General features: G+C 45.6%; 1 protein-coding gene across 4 annotated transcripts in view; it reads left to right on the forward strand.

Annotated features, from left to right (window-relative positions):
- The first annotated feature begins 6,906 nt into the window (after nt 1-6,906).
- The window catches only part of HNF1B (HNF1 homeobox B), a 58,617-nt gene continuing 42,739 nt past the window's right edge, over nt 6,907-22,784 (forward strand). The window contains exon 1 of one of the 4 annotated variants that reach the window (XM_083479931.1): nt 6,907-8,363. In XM_083479931.1, the coding sequence (XP_083336057.1) occupies nt 7,972-8,363 (392 nt within the window). In that variant the 5' untranslated portion in view covers nt 6,907-7,971. The remainder of the gene's footprint in view (nt 8,364-22,784) is intronic. The other 3 variants (XM_083479934.1, XM_083479932.1, XM_083479933.1) reach the window with 3 other exon arrangements.

A 22,784-nucleotide genomic window follows, 5' to 3' on the forward strand; every position in this document is an offset into this window, starting at 1 on the left:
GGGGAACGAACCTGCGGCCTTCATCTTTTCTGCTCTGTTTTTGTTTCCGCTCTGCTTTGGTCTTTCATATTTTGTGTGGTTCTCCACTCAGGGTTAAGGAGGGGTTAACATGCAGATGAAGGTGGTCGTTGGGTGATGAAGGACTCTTGTGTGAGAGGCAGGGAAGGAAAGAGAAGAAAGGGATGCTCCCAGGCGAGAGCTAGGAGGGTTCACCTTTCTCTGTGTGGGACAAGTGAAGGTGAAAGAGGACTTTGTCTTCTTTTCCCTTCCACTTTCCCCTTCATTTTAGTTTAGTTTGGTTTTTTTATGGTAATGTATTATGAAAAGCCTCAATTAAAATCTTACAAATTGGTATACGATCAGCACCACTCTCTAACCCAGGCATAGGCAAACTCCAGCCCTCCAGATGTTTTGGACTACAACTCCCATCATCCTTGACCACTGGTCCTGTTAGCTAGGGATGATGGGAATTGTAGTCCCAAATATCTGGAGGGCCGGCGTTTGCCTGTGCCTGATCTAACCACTGGTTCAGAGGATGATGGGACCAAAGTATAATTAGTTGGTCCTTCCTATCATGGGCTTTTTCTCTCCTCCCTGCACTTCCGCCCTAGCAGACCCAAAGGGCACCAGTAGCCCCATGCAGAGGGGGTGCAGGCAGCCGGGTGCACTTGCCCCGGGCATCAGAGGGCAAAGTCAGCTGGGGGACCCTGCCAGGGGGCTGCCAGGCTTACGCTGTCATGCCAAGAACAAGACTCCCGCCCTGGGTCCTCACCCAAGCTCTGCATTGACCTGGGCACCAGCCATGACTGCAAGAGTGAAGGCAGCAGTGGACCTTGTGGGAAGCCTTCTCCAAGGCAGCGTCCTCCAACTGTTGTCAGACTCCAGCTCCCATGAGCCCCAGCAGGCTTGAGCAATGGTCCAGGATGGTGGGAGTTGTAGTCCAGCAACATCTGAAAGAACTTCAGATGTTTTCGGACTACAGTTCCCAGAATCCCCCACTCATTTGCCATGCTGGCCAGGGGCTGGTGGGAGTTGGAGTCCAACAAACTGTGTGGAGGGTCACGACTTCCCAACTGTTAAGATAAGAGAATCAGCTGCGTACAATGACCCAGCAGATACGAGGAAGGGCTTCTAAAAACTCAGGCTGCTACCCTAAACACACTTCCTAGAGGCAGGAAGACCCTCTGAACTCAGAAGGCACTTCATTCTGAGTAAAGATGGTTTATGATTGCAGGCACTATGATTTTATGATTTTAAAAAATTAAAATTAGGGGAGCCTTAGGGCCTTGCAGGCACTATCTGAAGACACCATGTTGGGAACCCCAGAGTAAAGTGTGGAATGGATCATTTTACTGGAATAATTTCATTAAATCATAGAATTTGAAGGGAGTCTGAGGATCAACTAGTTCAATCCCCTGCAATGCAGGAATATGTATCAAACCTTGGGTGGGATCTAAAAACGGGGGGGGGGGGGACCATGCTATAAATAAGTTAGAAATTAGATAATTTTAACAACAACAAAAACTGTATGGAAAATCACTTTTTAAAATTTTCTGCTCTCTGGCACCATCTGGTGTTGGATATTTATAGCGCATTCAAATCACTGTTTCCTTACTAATGTAGCTGAGTCCCTCATTTCCTTTCTAGATCAACCACTGGGTTCTGCCATATGGAGGAAATAGACAGAGGCACTCCATGCCCCTACTTTTGCTGGCAAAAGAACCATTGGAATGTCCTCAGGAACCCAGAAAAAAGTGCTGAGCAGGCTCATACCCTGCTCTAGAGTGTAGGACCTGAACCAATGGCTTCAAGTTACAAGGAAGGAGATTAAGGAGATTCCAACTAAACATCAGGAAGAACTTGCTGATGGCTAGGGTTGCTGGACCGAGGAACGGACTCCCTTGGGAGGTTGTGGTCTCTCCGTCCTTAGAGGTTTTCCAGCAGAGGTTGGCTGACCATCTGTCACAGATGCTTCAGCCGAGGTTCCTGCACTGCAGGGGGTTGGACTAGATGACCCTTGGGGTCCCCTCCGACTCTACAGTTCTAGAACTCCATCTTTTGTGATGTCCTGAGAGCCTCTTACGAGTTCCCCCAGGCGACTTGTTCATTGGCTATTCATCCTGATTTCCTCGCACAGAGCATACAGAGATGTTAGATCATGCCTGATCTATATTGATGTGTGCCTTGTTCTTTTGCACGGAAGCAAAAACAATTCAGTTAGTATTCTCTTGAAGAAGGGTAGGGAATCTCAGGTCTGAGTGCTGAAAGTGGCTTTCCGGGCATCTGTTCTGTGTCCCTCAAGAAGAGGCTGGAGCCAGGCCACACCTCTCACTGGCTCTGCTCTGCCCCCTCCTGTAATGTGTCCTTCACATGTAATAATACCTATTGCTGGCCTGGATTGATAGGGAGGGTGTGTACATCTGTCTGACCACACTCACTTTTGCCATGCCTGGCCCTTGGAATGCTGCCCAAAAAGGAATGTGGCCCTCAGACTGTAAAATCTTCCCCAAAATCCCCGCCTGAGAGGCTTGGATTAACTACCCCAGTAAATACCCATCTATGTGAATCAGTCCTTGGCTGAGAGGTTAATACCTCAGTATTTGCAGACCCCAGACTGGTGCCGCACTGATCACACCCTCTCTCCCTTCTCCTCTGAGGAAGGAGACATGATGGCAATCATCAGTTTGCCTACCTTGATTAAAAGGGCCTTGTTCTTTCAGGGAAGGCTTTGATTTGATAATTGGATGAAAGAGAAACACTTCCGAAGTCTCCATTGTGCGATGCATCTTTTGTTCCGTTCTCCCTTTCCAGTCCGCTTAGCCAGAGAGGGGCGAATGACGTTTTAAACCTGACGTTTCAGGGCGCTGGGCCAAAGCTGTCTGTAGCCAGGCCAAATGCCCAGAGTGGTCAGAGAGGGACGGCTCAAGATGCTTTGCGGTTGAAGAACAAGATGTTGCTGCACATTGCATGTGGAGAAGCTGACTGGACTGGCAAGCAAATCTTGGACTGCGTACACCCCATACATTTAAAGCACAAAGAATCCTATGAACTGCGATTTACCTCCACAACAGCCCTGTTTAGGGAAGCTTTTAATATTTGATTAATTAATGTATTTTAATATTTTGCTGGAAGCCACCCAGCCAGATGGGTAGAGTATAAATAAATTATTATTATTATTATTATTATTATTATTATTATTATTATTATTATTACCCTCCCCTGTACAGTGTTCTCCACCTGAGGTAAGCACCTCACTCCAGCTACTGCAGGGGTGGTAAACATTCTCCACCCAAGGGCCACATTCTCTTCTGGGAAACCTTCTGGGGGCCACATGCATTTATATGGTGGGCTTGTTTGTACATACTCACTCACACCCACTCTCTCCTCCATCTAATTTCCTGTTGCGTCTTCCCTCGTTCCACATCTGGTATTCCCCATCTCTTAGCCTAACCTCCCTCACAGGGTTGTTGTGAGGCTGAAATGGGAAGACGAAGAACCATGCACACCACCCTGAAATCCTTGGAAGATAAAAGTGGTATATAAATGTAATAAGTAAGTAAATATTCAGAGGTATACTGCTCATGCATCTGGAAGCAATTTCTAAACAGTATATGCATAATGCTTGGGTTGTGGACCATGCAAAGAATAAGGGCAAAACTATTCATGGAAATAGAAAGCTGTAAAATACCTGTTGAAATACATCAATATCCAGTAGCATGAGCAAAAATCAAACTAGATTGTTCCCTGACCCTAAGATCTCACAGTCTAAATGCTGACCGTGGGGCTGCAGACAAGAAGATAGGAGGGAGAAGAAAGAGAAAGCCACAGATAACAGACAATAGGGAACGGGGATGAGGCTGAGCTCCTGTTAATTGAAATTTTGTGACTGGTCTGCAAGATTTGGGGTTCTGCAGAACTCTTTGTTCTAGGAAACGCTATATAGACTCTGTATAACTTGACAGTCTTCACTCCTGGAGGCATGCTCCACTGTCTCTCGAGAAAGACGAATGCCAACAACATTTGCCATATTTGTTGAGCTTTTTTGGGAATTCACCCCAAAAAGGCAAAGAGTGATACTCAAACACACACATACTGGTTCTGTTGGCAAAAACCCAGACATTTTGCCAACCCCAGACGTATGGCAACCTTACAGGCTGCATTTGATTCTATATAACTTGGAGTGAGCCCAACCATTTTTTAAAAAAAATGCATTTCACTATTTCATGCCTATAAAAGAAAGATTTGGTCATATCTAATGCAAGAGTGAAGAACCTATGCCCCTCCAGGTGTTTCTGGATTCCAGCTCACATCATCTCTGACCATTGGTCATGCTTGCTGCTGGGGCTGATGGGAGTTGTAGTCCAACAACACCTGGAGAGCCACAGAGCCCCCAACCCACCCTGTCTACTCTGCTTCGGTTGGCACTCAGCAACCACCGCTGTCAGCCTGACCTCATTCATGTGCTAGATTTTGTTATTAGCAAATAATTTTCTAGTGCAATTAAAAGAAAAAGTTCTAAAAGAAAAAGAGTGGATCATCTATATCTTAAAGGTAAAGGGACCCCTGACCATTAGGTCCAGTTGTGACTGACTCTGGGGTTGCGGCGCTCATCTCGCTTTATTGGCCGAGGGAGCCGGCGTACAGCTTCCGGGTCATGTGGCCAGCATGACTAAGCTGCTTCTGGCGAACCAGAGCAGCGCACGGAAATGCCGTTTACCTTCCCTCCAGAGCGGTACCTATTTATCTACTTGCACTTAGATGTGCTTTCGAACTGCTAGGTTGGCAGGAGCAGGGACCGAGCAACGGGAGCTCACCCCGTCACGGGGATTCGACCCGCCGACCTTCTGCTCAGCAAGTCTTAGGCTCTGTGGTTTATGTATTGTAAAATAACGCCTCTTGTTCCTGGATGGAGGATAGAGAGGGGTGTGTAGAAACCAGTCTAGTGTACAAATGTAAAATTTACATTCTTAGTTCTGCCCACTTTTGACTTTAACCCCGCCCACTCCTGGCATGTGGCCCTCCCAAGGTTGAATAACAGGGAATGCGGCCCTCGGACTGAAGATGGTTCTCCGCCCCTCATATGCCTGCTCCATGCAGAGGCTTTTTTAATGCAGAAGTGACACCTGTGTGTACAGGTTTAGGGGTGAGATAACTTGCAGAATCCACTGGCATAAAAGTCTGGGTTTTTTTCTTCTTCCTCCCTTTGGTTTTTGCGTTTTTTCACTCAAGGCTCTGCCAAAGTGCTTTTTAAAACAAAAACAAACCAAGACTCCTCCAGCTATATGGCAAAGGAGCCTGCTTTGAATTCAGGTATTGTTTTCCAGAAACAACCACACACACACACACATACACACTTGCCTCATTCCATCACAGCTTAAAATAACCACTGCCCACTCTGGAAGTTAAATTATTATTTTTTCCTGCTGCGAACACAGTCAGCTGGACACTTCCTTGTTGGAGCTATATTAAACAGTCTTCTTTTCTCTCTAGCCACCCCCCCCTTTCAAATACACCTCTGGAGGAAAAACTGGAAAGTGTTTAAACAAAACCGCCTAGGATTCTTTGCTCAGCCTAAATGGCCTTGGAACCGGCCATGCCCTCAGTTAAGGTTTTTTTTAGTGGAGGCAGGTAAACAGACCTGGAAAGGAGCAGACACCTTTGTTGTGTGTGGCTGTTAAATTTCATTCAGCTTCTCAAGTAATTTGGTGGCATGCATACACACACACACACACACACACACACACACACACACACACACAAAATTAAAAGCGTTTTGATAGTCAGTAAATAAAGAAAAATGTTTCACTGGGACCTGTCTGACACAAACAAATAAATAAGCAATCGACAGTGCAATCCTATACTGGTCTACTTGGAAGTAATTTCCACTGACTTCAGTGGGGCTTATGATCAGGTAAGCAGGCACAAGTTGGAGCCTTCCGTTTTGATATCCAATCTACTACTGCTGAAGACAGTTCCTAAATGTAGATTGGGGGGGGGGAGTTGCTTGCAGGTCTGGTGGGGGTTCCGTGTACTGCCTATCCGTGCAATCCACGGCCACGTGCAAGGTTGAGCCTCTTGTGCACATCGCCACAAGTTTAGTCGTTTTCTCCAGATCACCGGCTGAAGTGATTAAAAAAACCGAAACGCACATTTTAAAAGCCATACGGACAAAAGGACCATATCGCTTTTCTTTGACATGTTCAAAGGCAGCAAATACATCGCCCACTGACACTGTGTGTATGTGAACTTTAAGGCTGCAGTTCTATGCACGCTTAAGCTAAGAGTAAGTTCCATTGAACACAGTGGCACTTACTTCTGAGTAAACATGCATTGGCTTACTGAAGGAAAGAGAGAAGCACATGTCTGAGACTGACCACACTTCTACCAGGAAGTGAGTCCTTGGACACAAACAGCGGAGCTTACGCCACAATCAACATACCACCCCGTTCTCTGCTTGTGTTTACTTAGAAGTAAGTCCCAGTGAACTCTGTGGGAATTACTTCTAAGTAAACACGAATCATTTCAGAGGGCTGGAAGCGCTTAACTTTAGCCGGACCCTGCCTGCAAAGTGTTTAATCGTTTTGTTTTAACTGAAATGTATTGAGTTAAAATGAAAGTTTGCTCATTACAAATCACAAGCAGGGTCTTTTTCGTTGTTTAATTAAGAAATGTTTGTTGACACATGTACACATGCAAGGAAAGTTTACCTAATGCATTCTTGCAAAGTACAACTTATTTTTTCAAGTGAAAATAATCATTCCTAATTTCAATTCAACTTATTCTCAAGTAAGTGGATCTGGGCTGCAAATAAAAACCAAGAAATCCTCCAACGTGGAAGTATTTTTAAATGAAATATTATCATATTTCATTTGAAGTTTAATCATGCAATATATTGTTTTCTATAGTTCAAATTTGGACCCAGATCTCGAATATAAAAATACATACATCTCAAACGGCTTCTGCCGTTGTTTTAAGTCTTGACAAATTTCTCTCTAATGAACCTCAGGAAAATGGAACTGGTAGTGAGTAGTCGGGGCATAAGAAGGAGAAATAAATAATAATAATAATTTGGTAGGTTCTTCTACCTTGCGAAGTGACAGGTAATATTTGTCCTGTCAAGGTTTTCCTTACCAGACTTGAATCCAAAAAGAAATCGAAGGAGATAGAAAGAAATCTGGGGAGTTATAGCTATAAAAACGGAACGTGAAATTGACCAAGCCACTATTTTAAGACAACGGTGAAACTGTGATCCCGGCAGAGCCGGTCAAGGGATCGGGACCCATTTCCCCCCAATTTATTTTCTTTTTAAGCGAACGGGGGGTTATGGAAAGGTTTCGATCCTGCACGCTTAGTTCAATTTTTTGAGTTTACACGACGAGGCGAATCGATCTAATCTCCCCAGCGGTTTCCAGATTAGCTCCCCCCTCCCCACAAGAAGGAGAGACTCTCGGTCGCCCATGATAGCTCACCTCGCCCTCCCTCTCACTCTCTCCCTAAACAGGTTCAAAGTACAGTGAAGAAGAAGAAGAAAAAGATTTGGCGATCTCTTAGACACCCTGGTTCTGAGCGCAGCCAATTCTAGACTCCGGGCAGGGGAGAGAATCGTGGTGCGGCTCCCTCTCTCCCTCTCCCCCTCCCCTCCTGCCCAGTACCACCCCTCTTGCCCATCATTTGCATGCTGCAAGAATGCCCCCGCCTGCCCACTTCATTTGCATATCTTATATTGCCTAATGGAGATCATCAAATTGGAGTAGAGGCCGGCCGAGGCATCCTTCGAGGGCGATTCTCCAGGGATCCTCTCGGCAGAAACAGGTGTCAAGACTGGAGATTCGGGGGGTTACCATCCGAAAGGGAAGCAAAGCTGGATTTCTGAGGGTCGGGAGTTTTTGGGACGGTCTCTTTCCTCACCCCTTCCCTAACCCTCCCCCCCTTTCCCTCCCTTTTCTCTCTCTCCTTCCCCCCTGGTTTAAAATGGTGTCCAAATTGAGCGCTCTGCAGCAAGAACTTCTCGAAGCGCTCCTCACCTCGGGGGTGACCAAAGAGGTCCTGATCCAAGCTCTGGAGGAGCTGATGCCCACCTCCGGCACCGCCAGCGGGAATAGCAACGCCGCCAGCAACGGCGCCTACGGGGTCAAACTGGAAAACTTGCAGCTCTCGCCCAGCGGAGGCGGCGGCGGCCCCGACGTGGACAGCAAGCCGGTTTTCCACACGCTGACCAACGGGCACGGCAAGGACAAGCTGTCCGGGGACGAAGGCTCCGACGACGGGGATGACTTCGACACCCCGCAGATCCTCCGCGAGCTGCAGGCGCTCAACACCGAGGAGGCGGCCGAGCAAAGGGCCGAAGTGGAGAGGATGATCAGGTAAAAATTAGGCAGCGGGGACGGACGGGCGGATACCCGGGCTCCGATGGAACGTCCAGATCAAAAGGGGAGGATGGAACGTTCGGATAAACGGAACGTTCGGTCGGAGGGAGCGTTCGAAGCCGGCGGGAGCCTTTGGCGCAAAAACTCTTTTTTTAAATAGAGCACGGAGCGCTTAAAGAAAAATGGGGGGGGGTGGAGTCGTTTTAGAAGTTTCCATTTAAACTCCCCCTCTTCGCCCCCACAGTGCATCCCCGTTTATTTCATGTCTCCTATTGAAACATGGATCGATTGGGGAACCCACCCACCACAAAAAAAGGTTTGCCCAACCACGTTGTTGTGATCCCCGTGGCCAGCATACATATGCCTCACCCGCGCGCAGTTTGAGAAGGCTGGTCTGGATGCAGGACTGAGGTGTTCCCCTTATTCTGCCACCCCCTTTTAAATGCATGAAAAGTGATTGCCATGCAGGCTCCCCGGATCTTGTGGGTGTTTTACCCGGGAGTTAGTCCACTGTGTTGAGTGGGGTCTTCCTTACTTAGAGAGCCTGTTTTAGGGGTGCAAGTCCCAAGAGAAATGAAAAACTCCCGCCTTCCCAGAGCCCCCTCACGTGAAACCCTTCCCTCTCACGCCCAGCAAGCTAGTAAACAAATTGTCACGGTAAGCGGGGTATATACAATGTTTTTATTATTATTATTATTTTACAGAATTTGTAGATTGCTCAAAATCGAAAATAAAAAAAAACCCTCTAAACCACTTACCATGATTTCACCCGCCATTTCAACAGGTTAAGCGGGAGGAAAAGTAATATTTGGACTGGAACTTTTTAAAAATAGAAAAGCCGAAATGTTAGCCACGCTTAGGGGAGAGTAAGTCCCATAGAATGCAAGGAAATGAGCGAAATTCGCCTAGGATTCCGCTGCAGGGTTTTTTTCTGAGAAGACGCAAAAGAGCCCAGTCGCTGCTCCGCTGCTACAGCTGTTCTTGTGGTTGTGCTTTTTGAAATCGACTTACCTAGAAGTTGAGTTTCCAGCTGCCCTCTGCCCCTCCCCTCGGACGCTTCTTTGCCCAAGGTGAAGGCCAAAAGGGAAGAAGGACGAGACTTAAACTGCCTGAGGGAGGGAGGGGGATAATTTCAGGGGGGGTGGAATAACGTGTGAATTCTTCCTTTATTTCACATCATCTTGTTTAAATGCGCTATTCTTCGTGTGAGCGTGCACCTGTGTGTACATAATTTGTATAATACCGTATACATAGAGTAGATAATCACAACTGCTAGATACGTATGTATTATGTCGTGCCTTAATTAGGCATTGCACGCGTTATATGGATGACGCACGTGTCATTCGTGAAGGTCAAAAATTTGGTGGATTTTTGACAGTCTCAGGTGAATTGCGGGACGGTCGGAAACTAGGCAGGCAACTCCTTGTGATTCAGACACAAATCGCTGGCGATTAGCTTTGGTTAACCTCGGCGTATTATACCCGTGCATATAATCGAGTTTTCGTTTATTCCCAATTAAAGCCTGCCTGGAATTGGCAACATCGACGCAATGTCGAGAAGTGGCCAAGTTTTGTGGAATTCGCTGACATTCTCTAATTTATATTGATGAATATACAATGTTTTCATGAAACACACACACGGTGGGGAATTTTCAGCACCTATATATGTACATGAATATCGACAAGCGGCCAACTTTTCCGAAGTCGCTCTTATACAACGTTGTCCCATATTGTTGAATATATAATATTTGTGTGTGTGTGTGTGTGTGTGTGTGTGTGTGTAGATATATACTCCTCAGTTGCTTTTCTAAAGACAAATCATAAGCATGATAATCCATAATAAATAATAATAATCTGCCATCATCTAGTCAAGAAGCCATCCATCATAATAGCGATATAAAGTCCATAAAGAGAAGTGGGAGTTTGTTGTTAAGGGCTATATAACAACAACAACAACTAGTAATAGTAGTAGTAGTGGAAATATATTTGTGGGTAGGCCCCAGAGAGAGAAGTGTGAGTTTGATTAAAAGGGAATCTAATAATAATTAACTCCGAGTAAACCCTTCCACTTCCTAGTAAGCTTTCCCTCCCTCCTCTCTCTGCAAAAACTTTTCTTTTGTCAAATAAGCACCTCGTTTGCTTCCATCCCCTTCTCCAGTCCAAGTTCCTCTTCTCTTCCCTTCGATTTGTTAGCTAAAGATCTTATAAATATGTGTGTATCTCCCAACTGAAAGTCAGCTGAACGGCTTTGACAAGTTGGTTACTAATTATCCCGCGTAGTTTACGATTTTTTTTTCCCTTTAGCAAAATATCAACTAAATAAACTCTGCTATTTATTAACCCCACGCCTCAATTTAAAGAGAAGCTGGGGATTTCTTCCCGGTTTAGCTCGACTCTCCTCGGCGGCCTAGAAGCCAACAGCTCAAAAATGGCTTTCAGTCTAAAGGTAACTTTAAAAAAAATAATAATAATACTTTTTTCTTGATTTATTCTGATGGAATGTAATTGACTAGAATTAGGTTAGGTTAGGAGAGCCAAGCATAAATATATTTCCCATTATTCCCATCCTGCTTTTTTAAAAAAGCTATTTAATTGGAAAAAATATGAGGTGCTTTGTTTTTTAAACAGAATCCAGGAAATTCACTAGTTTATTGAACGATTTGTTTGTATAATTCAATTTCGTTGAAGTGTGTTCATTGGGATATGCTTAATGTTTTGAGGATCGCAGCCTGAATTATTAAGGTACTTTTTGCCACCCGATCCAACGTATAATTTACTCGGCAGCAAGTTCCAGGGAGTTCAGTCGCGCTTACTCCAATTTTAACTGGGCAGCATAGGATTTAGTGAACGGGGCTTTTCCGAACAAAGGTGGTCAGGAACGGGGGCTGTGTGGGCTGCAATCTACTATTGCCCGTTTACTTTGGAAGCAACTCCCTACTCCCATCCAAGAGAAACTGTGGCTTACTTCAGAGTAAACCTACCAGAACAAGGCCACACTTTTGGATCCCATGGGCTGTCTGGGGAAGTTCATCCCGGAGACCACGTTTCTTCTTTTGTGGCCGGATCTTAACCAAGTTTCCTTCGTTTATTTCCAAAGGCGCTTACTTCTGAGTAAGCGTTTTTTTAACAGCCTATATATAAGAGGCAGATCCTGCGCGCGCCTTTGTCCACAAGTCAACCCCAGTGAGTTCAAGGAGGTTTACTTTCCGGTAAATACCCAACTGCTTGGTTTAAACTGGCAGGCATATCGCCCCAAAGAAACACTCCGGTCCCATTTGGACGTAGCAAACTTCCCTTGATTTTCAGTGCAATTTACGTACGGGTAATAAATGTCACGAGGGGTGGGTTTGGGGAACGGACAACCTCCTTCCTCCTCCCTCCCCCCAAAAAACCTCCTAACCCCCTGAGATTTTCAGGCCAGTATGTCAATCCAATTGTCTTGGACAAACTCTGGAATTAAAAAAGGCTTGAAACCACTCTGCCTCATTTTAACAGCTCCGAGAGAGCAGGGACCAGAAGCCCCACCGCTGGTCCATTTACACGCCATATCATAAAACCGGAACATTTGTATACGTGCTGCCCGAGCATTTGGAAATTCGCAGTACGGTGCTCTTTCAACACGTCTGTCCTCAGAAAGAAACACCACCCCCCACACCCCCCAATCTAGGATTGCGGCCTAAACGTTGTAGAGGCTGCAATCTTATCCACGGCTCCTCGATTAGAAAGGAAGAGGAAGCGAAGTCCGGGGCTGACTCACGAGTAAACAGGCACAAGATCAGGCCGCGCCCTTCTGGGAGAGAGAGACCCTTGGCATCTCTTGCAGGCTAAAGGGATTTGGCAAGGCGTTTTGTGGATCCTAATCTGGTCAGTTTCCCATTGATCCGAATGATCTCCATTCGCAAGAGGGCCAGGCCTCACTCGATCCACGCTCGGACCGGTTCGTAACAGTCTGATTCAATGAATGCGTATTTACTTAGAAGCGAAGCCCGTTGAGTTCAATGAGTTGGGCTCCCAGGGAAGTGTGGGCATAGGATTCCCAGGGCGAACTTACTCAGAAGTAAATTCAGTGGGGATTGCAGCCGAGGAGAATTCCACGGGAAAGACCCCCCCAGCAGCAAGCAGAATCATTTCTTCAGTGACTGCATTTTAACTCTGTTCCACGAGGCAGGAACCAGTTTGGAGTGCCTTTGCACAGCATAGAAAACATGCAGAGAGGACCAAACCCGTTTTTATGGAGGGCTTTCATCCAAATTCCCAAGTTTTCATGTTATTTTATTTTGGCAGATATTGTTGCAAATATTCAGTCCACCAAAATGATGGTTTTGGTGCGTGTGTTTTGGTGTATTATCAAATGTTCGGATGTATGGCAAAATGGAACCTCCCAAGTCTGGAGCAGTCTACCTCTGGGTCACAGCTGCTTGGTACTGATAGTAGGGGAAGTTCATATCTTGCCAAGGGTTCTGAAACTCATGTCTTTCAAAGGGAGGTTGCCCAGCTTGTCAAGAGCCAAGAATGATGGACACTTTCCCCTGATCCGTACAATGAAGCAGTTCTTACGTTTAAATAAATCTGACCCAAATCTGATGGCGTGGAAGATACTGGAGAACATAAACTTCCAGCACGTGGGGACGGGCTGTTATTAATTTATTTCTATAAATCATCAACAGAAAGATACACAAGAGCTTGCGATTAAAAAAAGAGAGAGAGAGAGGAGGAGGGTTATTCATTGGCGAAGTTGTAAATCAAATCCTGGTTTTGTGTATGTACCCACATGTGTCTCTGTGTAGCGGTGGGGGGAGATGTTGGTTGGTTAAGAAGTGAAGAGGGAAAGCCTACACAGAGATTTCCCGCCGCTGCCACGTCTTTCAAAGCACACTCTTAAATAAATAAGCAGAAGCATGGTAGTTGTGCTCTTGCAGGAAGGCTCCTCAAATATTGCCTTGGCCTGGCCAGCTCTAGTCAATTCGCTCCAAGGCAGGTCATTCCAGTTGGCACCCAGTCTTACCTGGAACAGGGACGCGGGTGGCGCTGTGGGTTAAACCACAGAGCCTAGGGCTTGCCGATCAGAAGGTCGGTGGTTTGAATCCCCGCGATGGGGTGAGCTCCCATTGCTCAGTCCCTGCTCCTGCCCACCTAGCAGTTCGAAAGCACGTCAAATTACAAGTAGATAAATAGGTACCACTCTGGCGGGAAGGTAAACGGCGTTTCCGTGCGCTGCTCTGGTTCACCAGAAGCGGCTTAGTCATGCTGGCCACATGACCCAGAAGCTGTACTCCGGCTCCCTCGGCCAATAAAGTGGGGTGAGCGCTGCAACCCCAGAGTCAGTCACGACTGGACCTAATGGTCAGGGATCCCTTTACCTTTACCTTACCTGGAACTCAGGAATCAGCCTTATACTAAGTCAGACCAATGGTTCCTCTAGACCAGTGTTGTCTACACTGACTGACAGCTGCTTTCCATGTTTTCAGGCCGGGGTCTCTTCCAGCCCTACCTGGAGATATGATGCAGATTGAACGTGGGGAGTTCTGCATGCAAGGGAGATGTTGTACCCTTGAGCTAGGGCCTTTCCTGTCATATGGTGGTGCTGGATTCACATTTGTGGCTGGTTGAAAGGGGCACCCCCTCCTTAGAATCCTAGAACGGTAGAGCTGGAAGGGACCACGCGGGTCATCTAGTCCAGCCCTCTGCAATGCAGGGATCTTTTGCTCATGACCCTGAGATTAATAGACTCTCGTGCTTGTGCGGGGAGTGGAGGTGAAAATGGAACTGTGAAATCAAAGGACGCTAATAGGGGAACTGCTACAAAAATTTCCTGTAAGCCTGCTAGATGCCATTGGACTTCAAATCCCATCAGCCCCAGACAGCATAGCCAGTGGTCATGGATGATGGGAGCTCAGCAACATCTGGCGGCTACAGGTTCCCTATCTCTGCCCTTGGGACATCTGGCTAGTTCCTGCTGCAAAGAAAGGCTGGACTAGATTGTATGGTCCAGCCAGCCAGTCCTTATATTATTAGATTCAGGTAGGTAGCCATGTTGGTCTGACGCAGTCGAAATAAATTTAAAAATTGTCCAGTAGCACCTTAGAGACCAACTAAGTTTGTTCTGGGTATAAGCTTATACTCAGAACAAACTTAATTGGTCTCTAAGGTGCTACTGGACAATTTATTTATTTATTTATTTATTTTGACTTACAGTGGTACCTCGCAAGACGAATGCCTCGCAAGACAAAAAACTCGCTAGACAAAAGGTTTTTCCGTTTTCGATTTGCCTCCCAAGACGAATTTCCCTATGGGCTTGTTTCGCAAGACGAAAACGTCTCGCGACTTTGTTTCCTTTGTCTAAAAACAAATACATGTTTTGTTTATAAAGTTAATTTATTTTCCCTTCAATTTTTGAACTGCTCTTTACAGTATGTGTGACTTTAAAGAGCAGTTAATAAACTGTTGTTGTACCAAATTTGGCTTTGTTTGGACTTTTTTTGACCATAGGAACGCATTAATTGATTTTCAATGCATTCCTATAGGATTTCGTGATTCGCAAGACGAAAAATTCGCTAGACGACAAAACTTGCAGAACGAATTAATTTCGTCTTGCGGGGCACCACTGTATATCACTTCTGGGCTCTTGCAAGACTAACACCCCCAAAAGTGAGGAGATAAGCTCCCTCTTGATGGTAGGAAAAGCAGGGTGGGGTCATGTGATGCTAAAATTTGGTGCACCCCCCTCCCACTGTTCTACACTGCAGCCAACCAGTCACGCTTCCCTAAAACTGCCTCTGGTTGGGTTGTGAGTGTTAGAAAGTGCCAACGTTTATTAATCTGAATGAAGTGTTTTGAAAACCACTTTGTGACTAAGGTGGAAAGTTGCAGGGATCCTACCCCTCAATATTGGTCTCCCATCCAAGTACTAACCAGGCTTGACCCTGCTTAGCTTCCGAGATCAGATGAGATCAGGTGTGTTCAGGGTAGTATGGCTGTAGACCACCTTAATGATGGTGTAAAAGGTGGTACTGTTCCCGGTTTAGAAGAGGGATTTCAGCAGCTATAGCTTGTCATGTGAAGGGCTGCCTTTTCTGTCTTTCCCATGTTCGCAAACGGAGTCTGAATACTGGCAAGACGGAGGGTCTGTGGGTGAGTAGATCTCAGGTCCTACTCTGGATGGGATCACTGTCCCCTTGAAGGAGTAGCAGTTTGGGGGTGCTCTGAGATCCAGTTCTGTCACTGGAGGTGCAGCTGTCCTTGGTGGCTAGGGAGTTTTTGTTGGTGAGACAGCTATGGCCATTCCTGGCTTGGGATATCTGGCCCACAGTTGTCTGTGCATTGGTAACCTCACGGTTAGAATACTGCAATGCACCCTGCATGGGGCTACCCTTTGGACTGATCTGGAGGCTGCAGTTGGTGCAGAATGCAGTGGCAAGGTTGCTTGCTGGAGACAAGCTATTGCCAGCATATAACAGCTTGCTTTCAGGATCTGCAAGCTGGCTGCCGATTTGCTATCGAACCAAGTTCAAGATTTCAGTGCCACGGCTACTTGAGAGATTGCCTTATTCCTTATACACCTAGCAGATCACTGCAAACTTCGGGGACCGTCTTTTATGCAAGGTCCAACATTTACAGAAGTTCCCTCGATGGTAATGCGGAGCAGCAGGTCTTTTAGTGTGGCTTCCTCTGCCCTGTGGAATAGCTTTTTCCTGTTGAGATACAAAAGGCACCCACAATCTGCACTTTCCAGAAAAAGCTGAAGACTTACTTGTTCCAGTGGGTAAATGGACAAATGGGTCTTTACCATTAGTGTTCATTTGTAACAGTTTTATTCTTGTTTTATATGTATTTTTTGTTGTTGGCTTTTAAACAATTTTAAATTATTTATGTGTAAATCACCTGGAGACGGTGGTTTAGGTGATTAATAAATTAATTTAATAATAATAATAATAATAATAATAATAATAATAATAATAATAATAATAATTAATGGTGAATACCTAGCTCATAGGTGACCAACCTCTGCTGGATGACTTAATTAACATCGGAAGTTGCCTTATATTGAGTTAGATCTTTGCACTGTCTAGCTCAGTATTGTCTACACTGACTGGCAGCAGCTGTCCAGGACATCTGGCAGGAAAGCTCTCCCAACCCCTTCTGAAGATGTTAAAGGTAAAGGTAAAGGGACCCCTGACCATTAGGTCCAGTCGTGGCCGACTCTGGGGTTGCGACGCTCATCTCGCTATACTGGCCGAGGGAGCCGGCATACAGCTTCCGGGTCATGTGGCCAGCATGACTAAGCCGCTTCTGGTAAACCAGAGCAGTGCATGGAAACGACGTTCACCTTCCCGCCGGAGCGGTACCTATTTATCTACTTGCACTTTGATGTGCTTTCGAACTGCTAGGTTGGCAGGAGCAGGGACCGAGCAACGGGAGCTCACCCCGTCACGGGGATTCGAACCGCCAACCTTCTGATCAGCAAGTGCTAGGCTCTGTGGTTTAACCCACAGTGCCACCCACGTCCCTCTGAAGATGTTAGGGATCATGTAACTTTCTGCCTGCAAAGCAGATGCTTTTACTACTGAGATGCAGCCTTCTCCAGCAAGGCAGAGCCTGCTCACCCTTCTAGGCAATTGGATCCATCCCTGAACAGTTCCTAGCATATGTAAGTTTATTCTAATTTGAAGTGGGGGATTTTATTCCCTTGAAAAGCATTGCATTAGAAAGGGTATTGTGTGTGATAGCAAAATCCCTTCTGTGAGGTTACCTCTGGCACTGTCTATTTGCACTCGCGATGTTGCAGACGTCACACAACGAGCACAGCTGTGCAATAAAAGTGTAACGCCTGACCTGTGCTGAACACATTGCTTGAAGGACTAGTCCCAGCAGTTTGTCAAAACCTTTTAGATAAATTTTGTGCTAACTGCTGTCGGGTTTATTTTAATGCTGTTACTGTATTTTTAATGAACGTTGTTGTAAATCGCCTTGCAATCTTTTCATATTAGGCAGTCCTATTTTTAATGCATATTCATATTTCTAAGAGAGAGGAGAAATGAAAAATATCTGATTTGGCCTCAATTGAGAGTTCAAGGGAGTTGGATAATGGATAACCAAGGCAGTACCCAAAACACTCAATCAAAGCTACACTAAACTTTCCCTTAAAAACCTATAAGGAAGGAGATTCCCTAATTTTCCTCAGCTGGCTGTTAATTGCCAAACTGCTCATCTAGATCCATGGTTTTCCTTAATAGTTAACACCAGCCTTTCCTTGTACGCTTGGGCGTATCTTCATTCCCTGCTAGGGAGGTCTGAAAATACTAAACATACAGTACATTGTAAACAACTTGACTCGCCCACAGCCAAACAGGGGTTATCTTCAATCTGTGACACAGAGGTAAAAACGCTCAGGTGTATAATAACCCATAATCCAGGATGCCCCTCATTTGAACTCCACTGAACAAGGTATGGAGCTCATGGCTGATGAGAAGAAAAATATGAAAACAGGTGTTCTGTTTTGTTTTACAATTCCCATTCCAGGATAATGGGGGTTCTGTTGCTACCATTGTTATTTACGGCACCTGCGTGTGTAGAAACAAATCTCCTAGCACAAAGGTAAAATGTACATTTGTTGTTCTGCGCGCTTTTGCCATGCCCATCATATGCATAAGGCCCTCGGGAAGTTGCTCAGTAGGGAATGTGGCCCTCAGGCTAAAAAAAGATTCTGCCACCCTGCTATACACGCCAGTGTGGTGTAGTGGGTAAGAGCGGTGGACTCGTAATCTGGTGAACCGGGTTTGCGTCCCCGCTCCTCCACATGCAGCTGCTGGGTGACCTTGGGCCAGTCACACTTCTCTGAAGTCTCTCAGCCCCATTCACAGAGTGATTGTTGTGGGGAAGGAAGAGAAAGGGGAATGTTAGCCGCTTTGAAACTCCTTAGGGTAGTGATAAAGCGGGATATCAAATCCAAACTCCTCTTCTTCTTACCTGGGACTGAGTCGCACTGAACTAAATGGGACTTACTTTTGAGGAGAGCTGCATAGGATTGCGCACTGCAGAGCTACAAACCTTTGCATGCGTTTAACCTGCGAGTAAGTCCCATTCAGTTTCATGGCATTTTCCTTCTGATTTTGACATCTGTACTGTAACCGGTCTTTGCTTTACACAAACTAGAGCAGCTATCCCTGTCCTTGGATCCGAGTTGCTATATCTTGTATTTTCCTTAGTCATTTAGAATTTGCTTGTCCTAAATGCAGTCTAATTCCCCAATGCCACCCATTATTTTTAGTGATCTTGATCTGCTGAAGACCAGAGAGTAGTTTGTAGAAAAGAAGGGAAAGAATAGAATATATTGTTGAGATGATATTTTCTAAATTGCTTTGGGAAGTAGTAGATTAGTGGCCTGCTTGTCCTTTCCAAAATAATATTCCAATCCTTCCTTCCTTCTTGAGTAAATTATATATTGAGAATCAGGATGAAAGGAGTAAGAAAGCACAAATCATGTTGTTTGTGATTGCAGTTTTATAATACAAATGGTATTTAGTTCATCTCTAAATTACAGCTCCATTTCCCAGTACAGCAGAGCTTTCCAAACTGTGTGTCGCAACACTTTAGTGCATGGGTAGGTAAACTAAGGCCCGGGGGTCGGATCAGGCCCAACTGCCTTCTAAATCTGGCCCGTGGACGGTCCAGGAATCAGTGTATTTTTACATGAGTACAATGTGTCCTTTTATTTAAAATGCATCTCTGGGTTATTTGTGGGGCCTGCCTGGTGTTTTTACATGAGTAGAATGTGTGCTTTTATTTAAAATGCACCTCTGGGTTATATGTGGGGCATAGGAATTCGTTCATCCCCCCCCCCCAAAAAAAAATATAGTTCGGCCTGCCACAAGGTCTGAGGGACAGTGGACCGGCTCCCTGCTGAAAAAAATTGCTGACCCCTGCTTTAGTGTGTCAGCTGCCGTGTGTAAGTGTGTTGTGCCATATGTGTCCATATCTCTTATAAGGGGTTAGTTGAACCTCTGGTTTGCTAGTAAAACTGAATTACTGTATCGTGAAATTATGCCTGTCACCAGCATGAAAAGTTTGGAAAGTTCTGCTTGTACAGGCTTCCATAGGCTTGCATTGTAGCATGTGCTACAGGGATTATTATTTATTTATCTGTTTCGTGCCCTTGTACCCCACTCTTCAGGCAAAAAGGCGCCCAGGGCAGCTTACATATAATCAATTCATAGAATCATAAAATTATAGCGTTAGAAGGAACCTCATGGGTCATCTAGTTCAATGCAGGAATTAAATCTAGACAGTCCCTCCCCACAGGCTAATGATGATGATAATGATGATACACACAAGGGGAAAAGGACAGGAAGGGAAGGGAGTGGAAATCCAGCTCAGTCTCTATAGACCTTGTTGTCTTTATCCCCCTCCCCTTTTGAAACATGTAACAACCAAAGATAGACACTGTTGAGGAATTATCATGCACCTGGGACATAATTTTGGGTAGTTTGGTAGGGGAGGACCTGTGTTTTGGAACAGATCCTTCCCCACCCATCCCAGTAATTCAGCCCTGGGGAATTTTTTCCACTCTTAGGTCTTCATTCCCTACTGATCAACCTTGCAGTGGCCAGTGGTGGGTGGGGCTAAAGGTAAAAGTGGTCTAAGCAGCAAATGTAAATATTACCTTTGTATAGTAGTTGACTGTTTCCTACACACACTCCCACCCCTCTCTCTATCCTTCATTCAGGCAAGTGAGAGGCGTTATCACAGTCCAAGGACGCATTCCAGACAGGCAAAAAAGATTTTGGGTGCAATACTGTGCTGGTGGGGGGGTGAGGTGGGGGGAGAGACTTCTTGAGGGCCAGACAGAGAGGTCTGGAGGCCACATTTGACTTCTGGGCCTGAGGTTCCCCACCTTACTTGATCACCTGTTTCTTTTGTCTTTTTCCCTTCTGTGTTGGGGTAGGAGGTGATTTTCCACAGCTGATGAGTGCAGACTGGTTATGAACTGGATTGAGTCAGAGATGTCACAGTATAGCTTACCTGGTGCTGTTCAGCCTAAAAGCTGTTTCTTTCTTTCTTCCTCTCCCCCGCCCCCCCCAGTCATGGGGTGGAGGGGTGGGGTGGGGGGTGGACTGTAATGACAGTTCTTGTGACTTGACTAAATTGTGTGTTCTCATGGCTCATAAAGCCGACAACCAAAAGAGACCAGTCTTCGGTGCATAATTAAAAAGCAAACAGAAGTTTGCCATTTGAAGGCCACCCAGAGATGCAACTTCCTGGTCCATTGGGGACCTATAACCTATATTAATATTAGAGCAGCGGTTCCTTCCTCTTTTTTTTACCCGCACAGACCATTTGAAAAATGCTTAGGGTCTCTTGGTGGGTTTTTCTGTGTCTTCTGTTGATTGCCGTTCACTGTGTTTGATGTTGAATTATTTTCAATTGTATTCTTATTGCTTCTTTTATTGCAAAACACAATAGAAGACATAAAAGAAGCAATAAAAATCCCATTAAAAACAGTATAAATATTCAATGCAATGGATGTGCCGTCTTTCAACACACACACCCGGCTTTAAAATAGTCTGTACATTGCTTTTGCCCTGATTACTATTTTTTAAAAAAACAGCTGACTGCTTTTAATATTCTCATTTTAATGTATTTCTTTTAATCTGGTTTACTGTGATTGCTTAACTTTTTCACAAGCTGACCTGGGAGGGGCGCAAGGGCCGCTTTCTCTCGTGAGCAGCTTTCCAGGCGCCACATGCCCATAGTAGAGAGAGGCCAGAGAAAAAGTTGATGGAGCCAAAAACAAAAGTGGGCAGAGCAAGAGAGATATGTGGCTTTTACCTTTGTGGAATAGCCAACATTCCAACTATGAATAAACCAGGTGTTCCTGCCCATGCACAACCACTCACTTCTCTCATCTGGGCAAGGAGGAGATATTATCATAGTTCAAGAACAGATTCCAGCTAAACAAAACACCCAAGGTAGACCAGTGACTGGCATGGGCTGCAGAGACTCCTACGTGCCTGATAAAGAGAATTGGAAGCCCATTTCCAGCCTCTGAGCCAGAGGCTCCCTTCCCCTGGATCAAATCAATATCCAAGAGTGGTGAAGAGGTAGACCTCAGCTGAGGAAACACAACCTGAATCACGATGCCATTGCAGGCTCAGTCCTCTCCCCTGGTGCAGTTTTGGATGGAGAAGACCCACAGAACCCCTGCCCTTAGTACTCCAGGGTTTCCAGTGTCAGGGCAAAGTTTCCCTCCTGTGCAAACAAAAGATCAACCCCATGGCCCCGAAGAGGCTTTTGCAACCAGGTCCCTGTTTGCTTTAAAGGGAGCCTTTGTACCTGGACAAGAGGCTGGTGTTAGGGAGCCTAGTTCAGGCCCGCCCACAGGCCCAATGTGTACCGGGTGATGAGCACAAAATAATAAGCACACATCCATCCCATGAGAACTTATTTTGCCACCTAGGGTAAGGGCGGTGACCCCGTGGCTCTACAGATGCTGCTGGACTATGGCTGTCATAATCACTGGTCCTGCTGGCTGGGGTTGAAGGCATAGCTGTCAATGTTTCCCTTTTTTAAAGGGAAATTTCCTTATTTTGAATAGGATTCCTCGCAAGAAAAGCGAAAAGTTGACAGCTCTGGTGGAAGGTAGCCCAATACCTGGAAGACCCATCCTTGATTTAGGGAGTATGGACACACGTTTCATGACACATACGATTATTCTTCAAGAGCATCTAGGACAGCGTACTCACCATGCATTTAAAGTGCACACACTGAAAAGAATTCTGGGAACAGTAGTTTACACCCAGAGCTACAATTCCCAGCACTCTTAACAAACTACATTTCCCAGTATTGGGGGAGGGGGAAAATATGCTATAAATGTGCTTTCAATGTGTATGCTTCTTCTTCTTCTTCGGCGATCACTCGTAGCCGAATAAGATTGTCTTCCATAATCACGATTTTAACAATGAGTCTGTAAGTGACTGTGGAGGCCAATTCTGGATCCACACGTCCTTCCACAGTGGGGACATTGGTCTGACCACCTCACTGTTTTATGCAACAAGTCGTTATTGCTATTAAGCTTTCAGGTACCTTGTTGGTTCATAATAATAATAAAACCAGAAGTAATAACAGCATGATAAGAATGCCTTTCGTAGGAACTCAAGAAAGCTTGCTCACTATGTTAGGGACACAGGTAGCTGAGTCAGACCATTAGTATGTCCTGCTCAGTATTGCCCACACTGATTGGCAGCATCTCTCCAGGGTTTCTGACTCTGGTTCCTCCAGCCCTAGTGGTTGGCTGGCATCCTCCGTGGATTCAGTAGCTGGCTCATGTCCTCATGAGGGAAGAGGGGAGATGGGAGTCCTGGTTCCTCAGCAAGGACAAGCTTTATCCAGGAAAGGGGGAAGTACATGCCTCCTCCAGTCCCTT

This window comes from Podarcis liolepis (assembly GCF_965112155.1).
Source record: "Podarcis liolepis genome assembly, chromosome: 16".
NCBI lineage: Eukaryota > Metazoa > Chordata > Lepidosauria > Squamata > Lacertidae > Podarcis > Podarcis liolepis.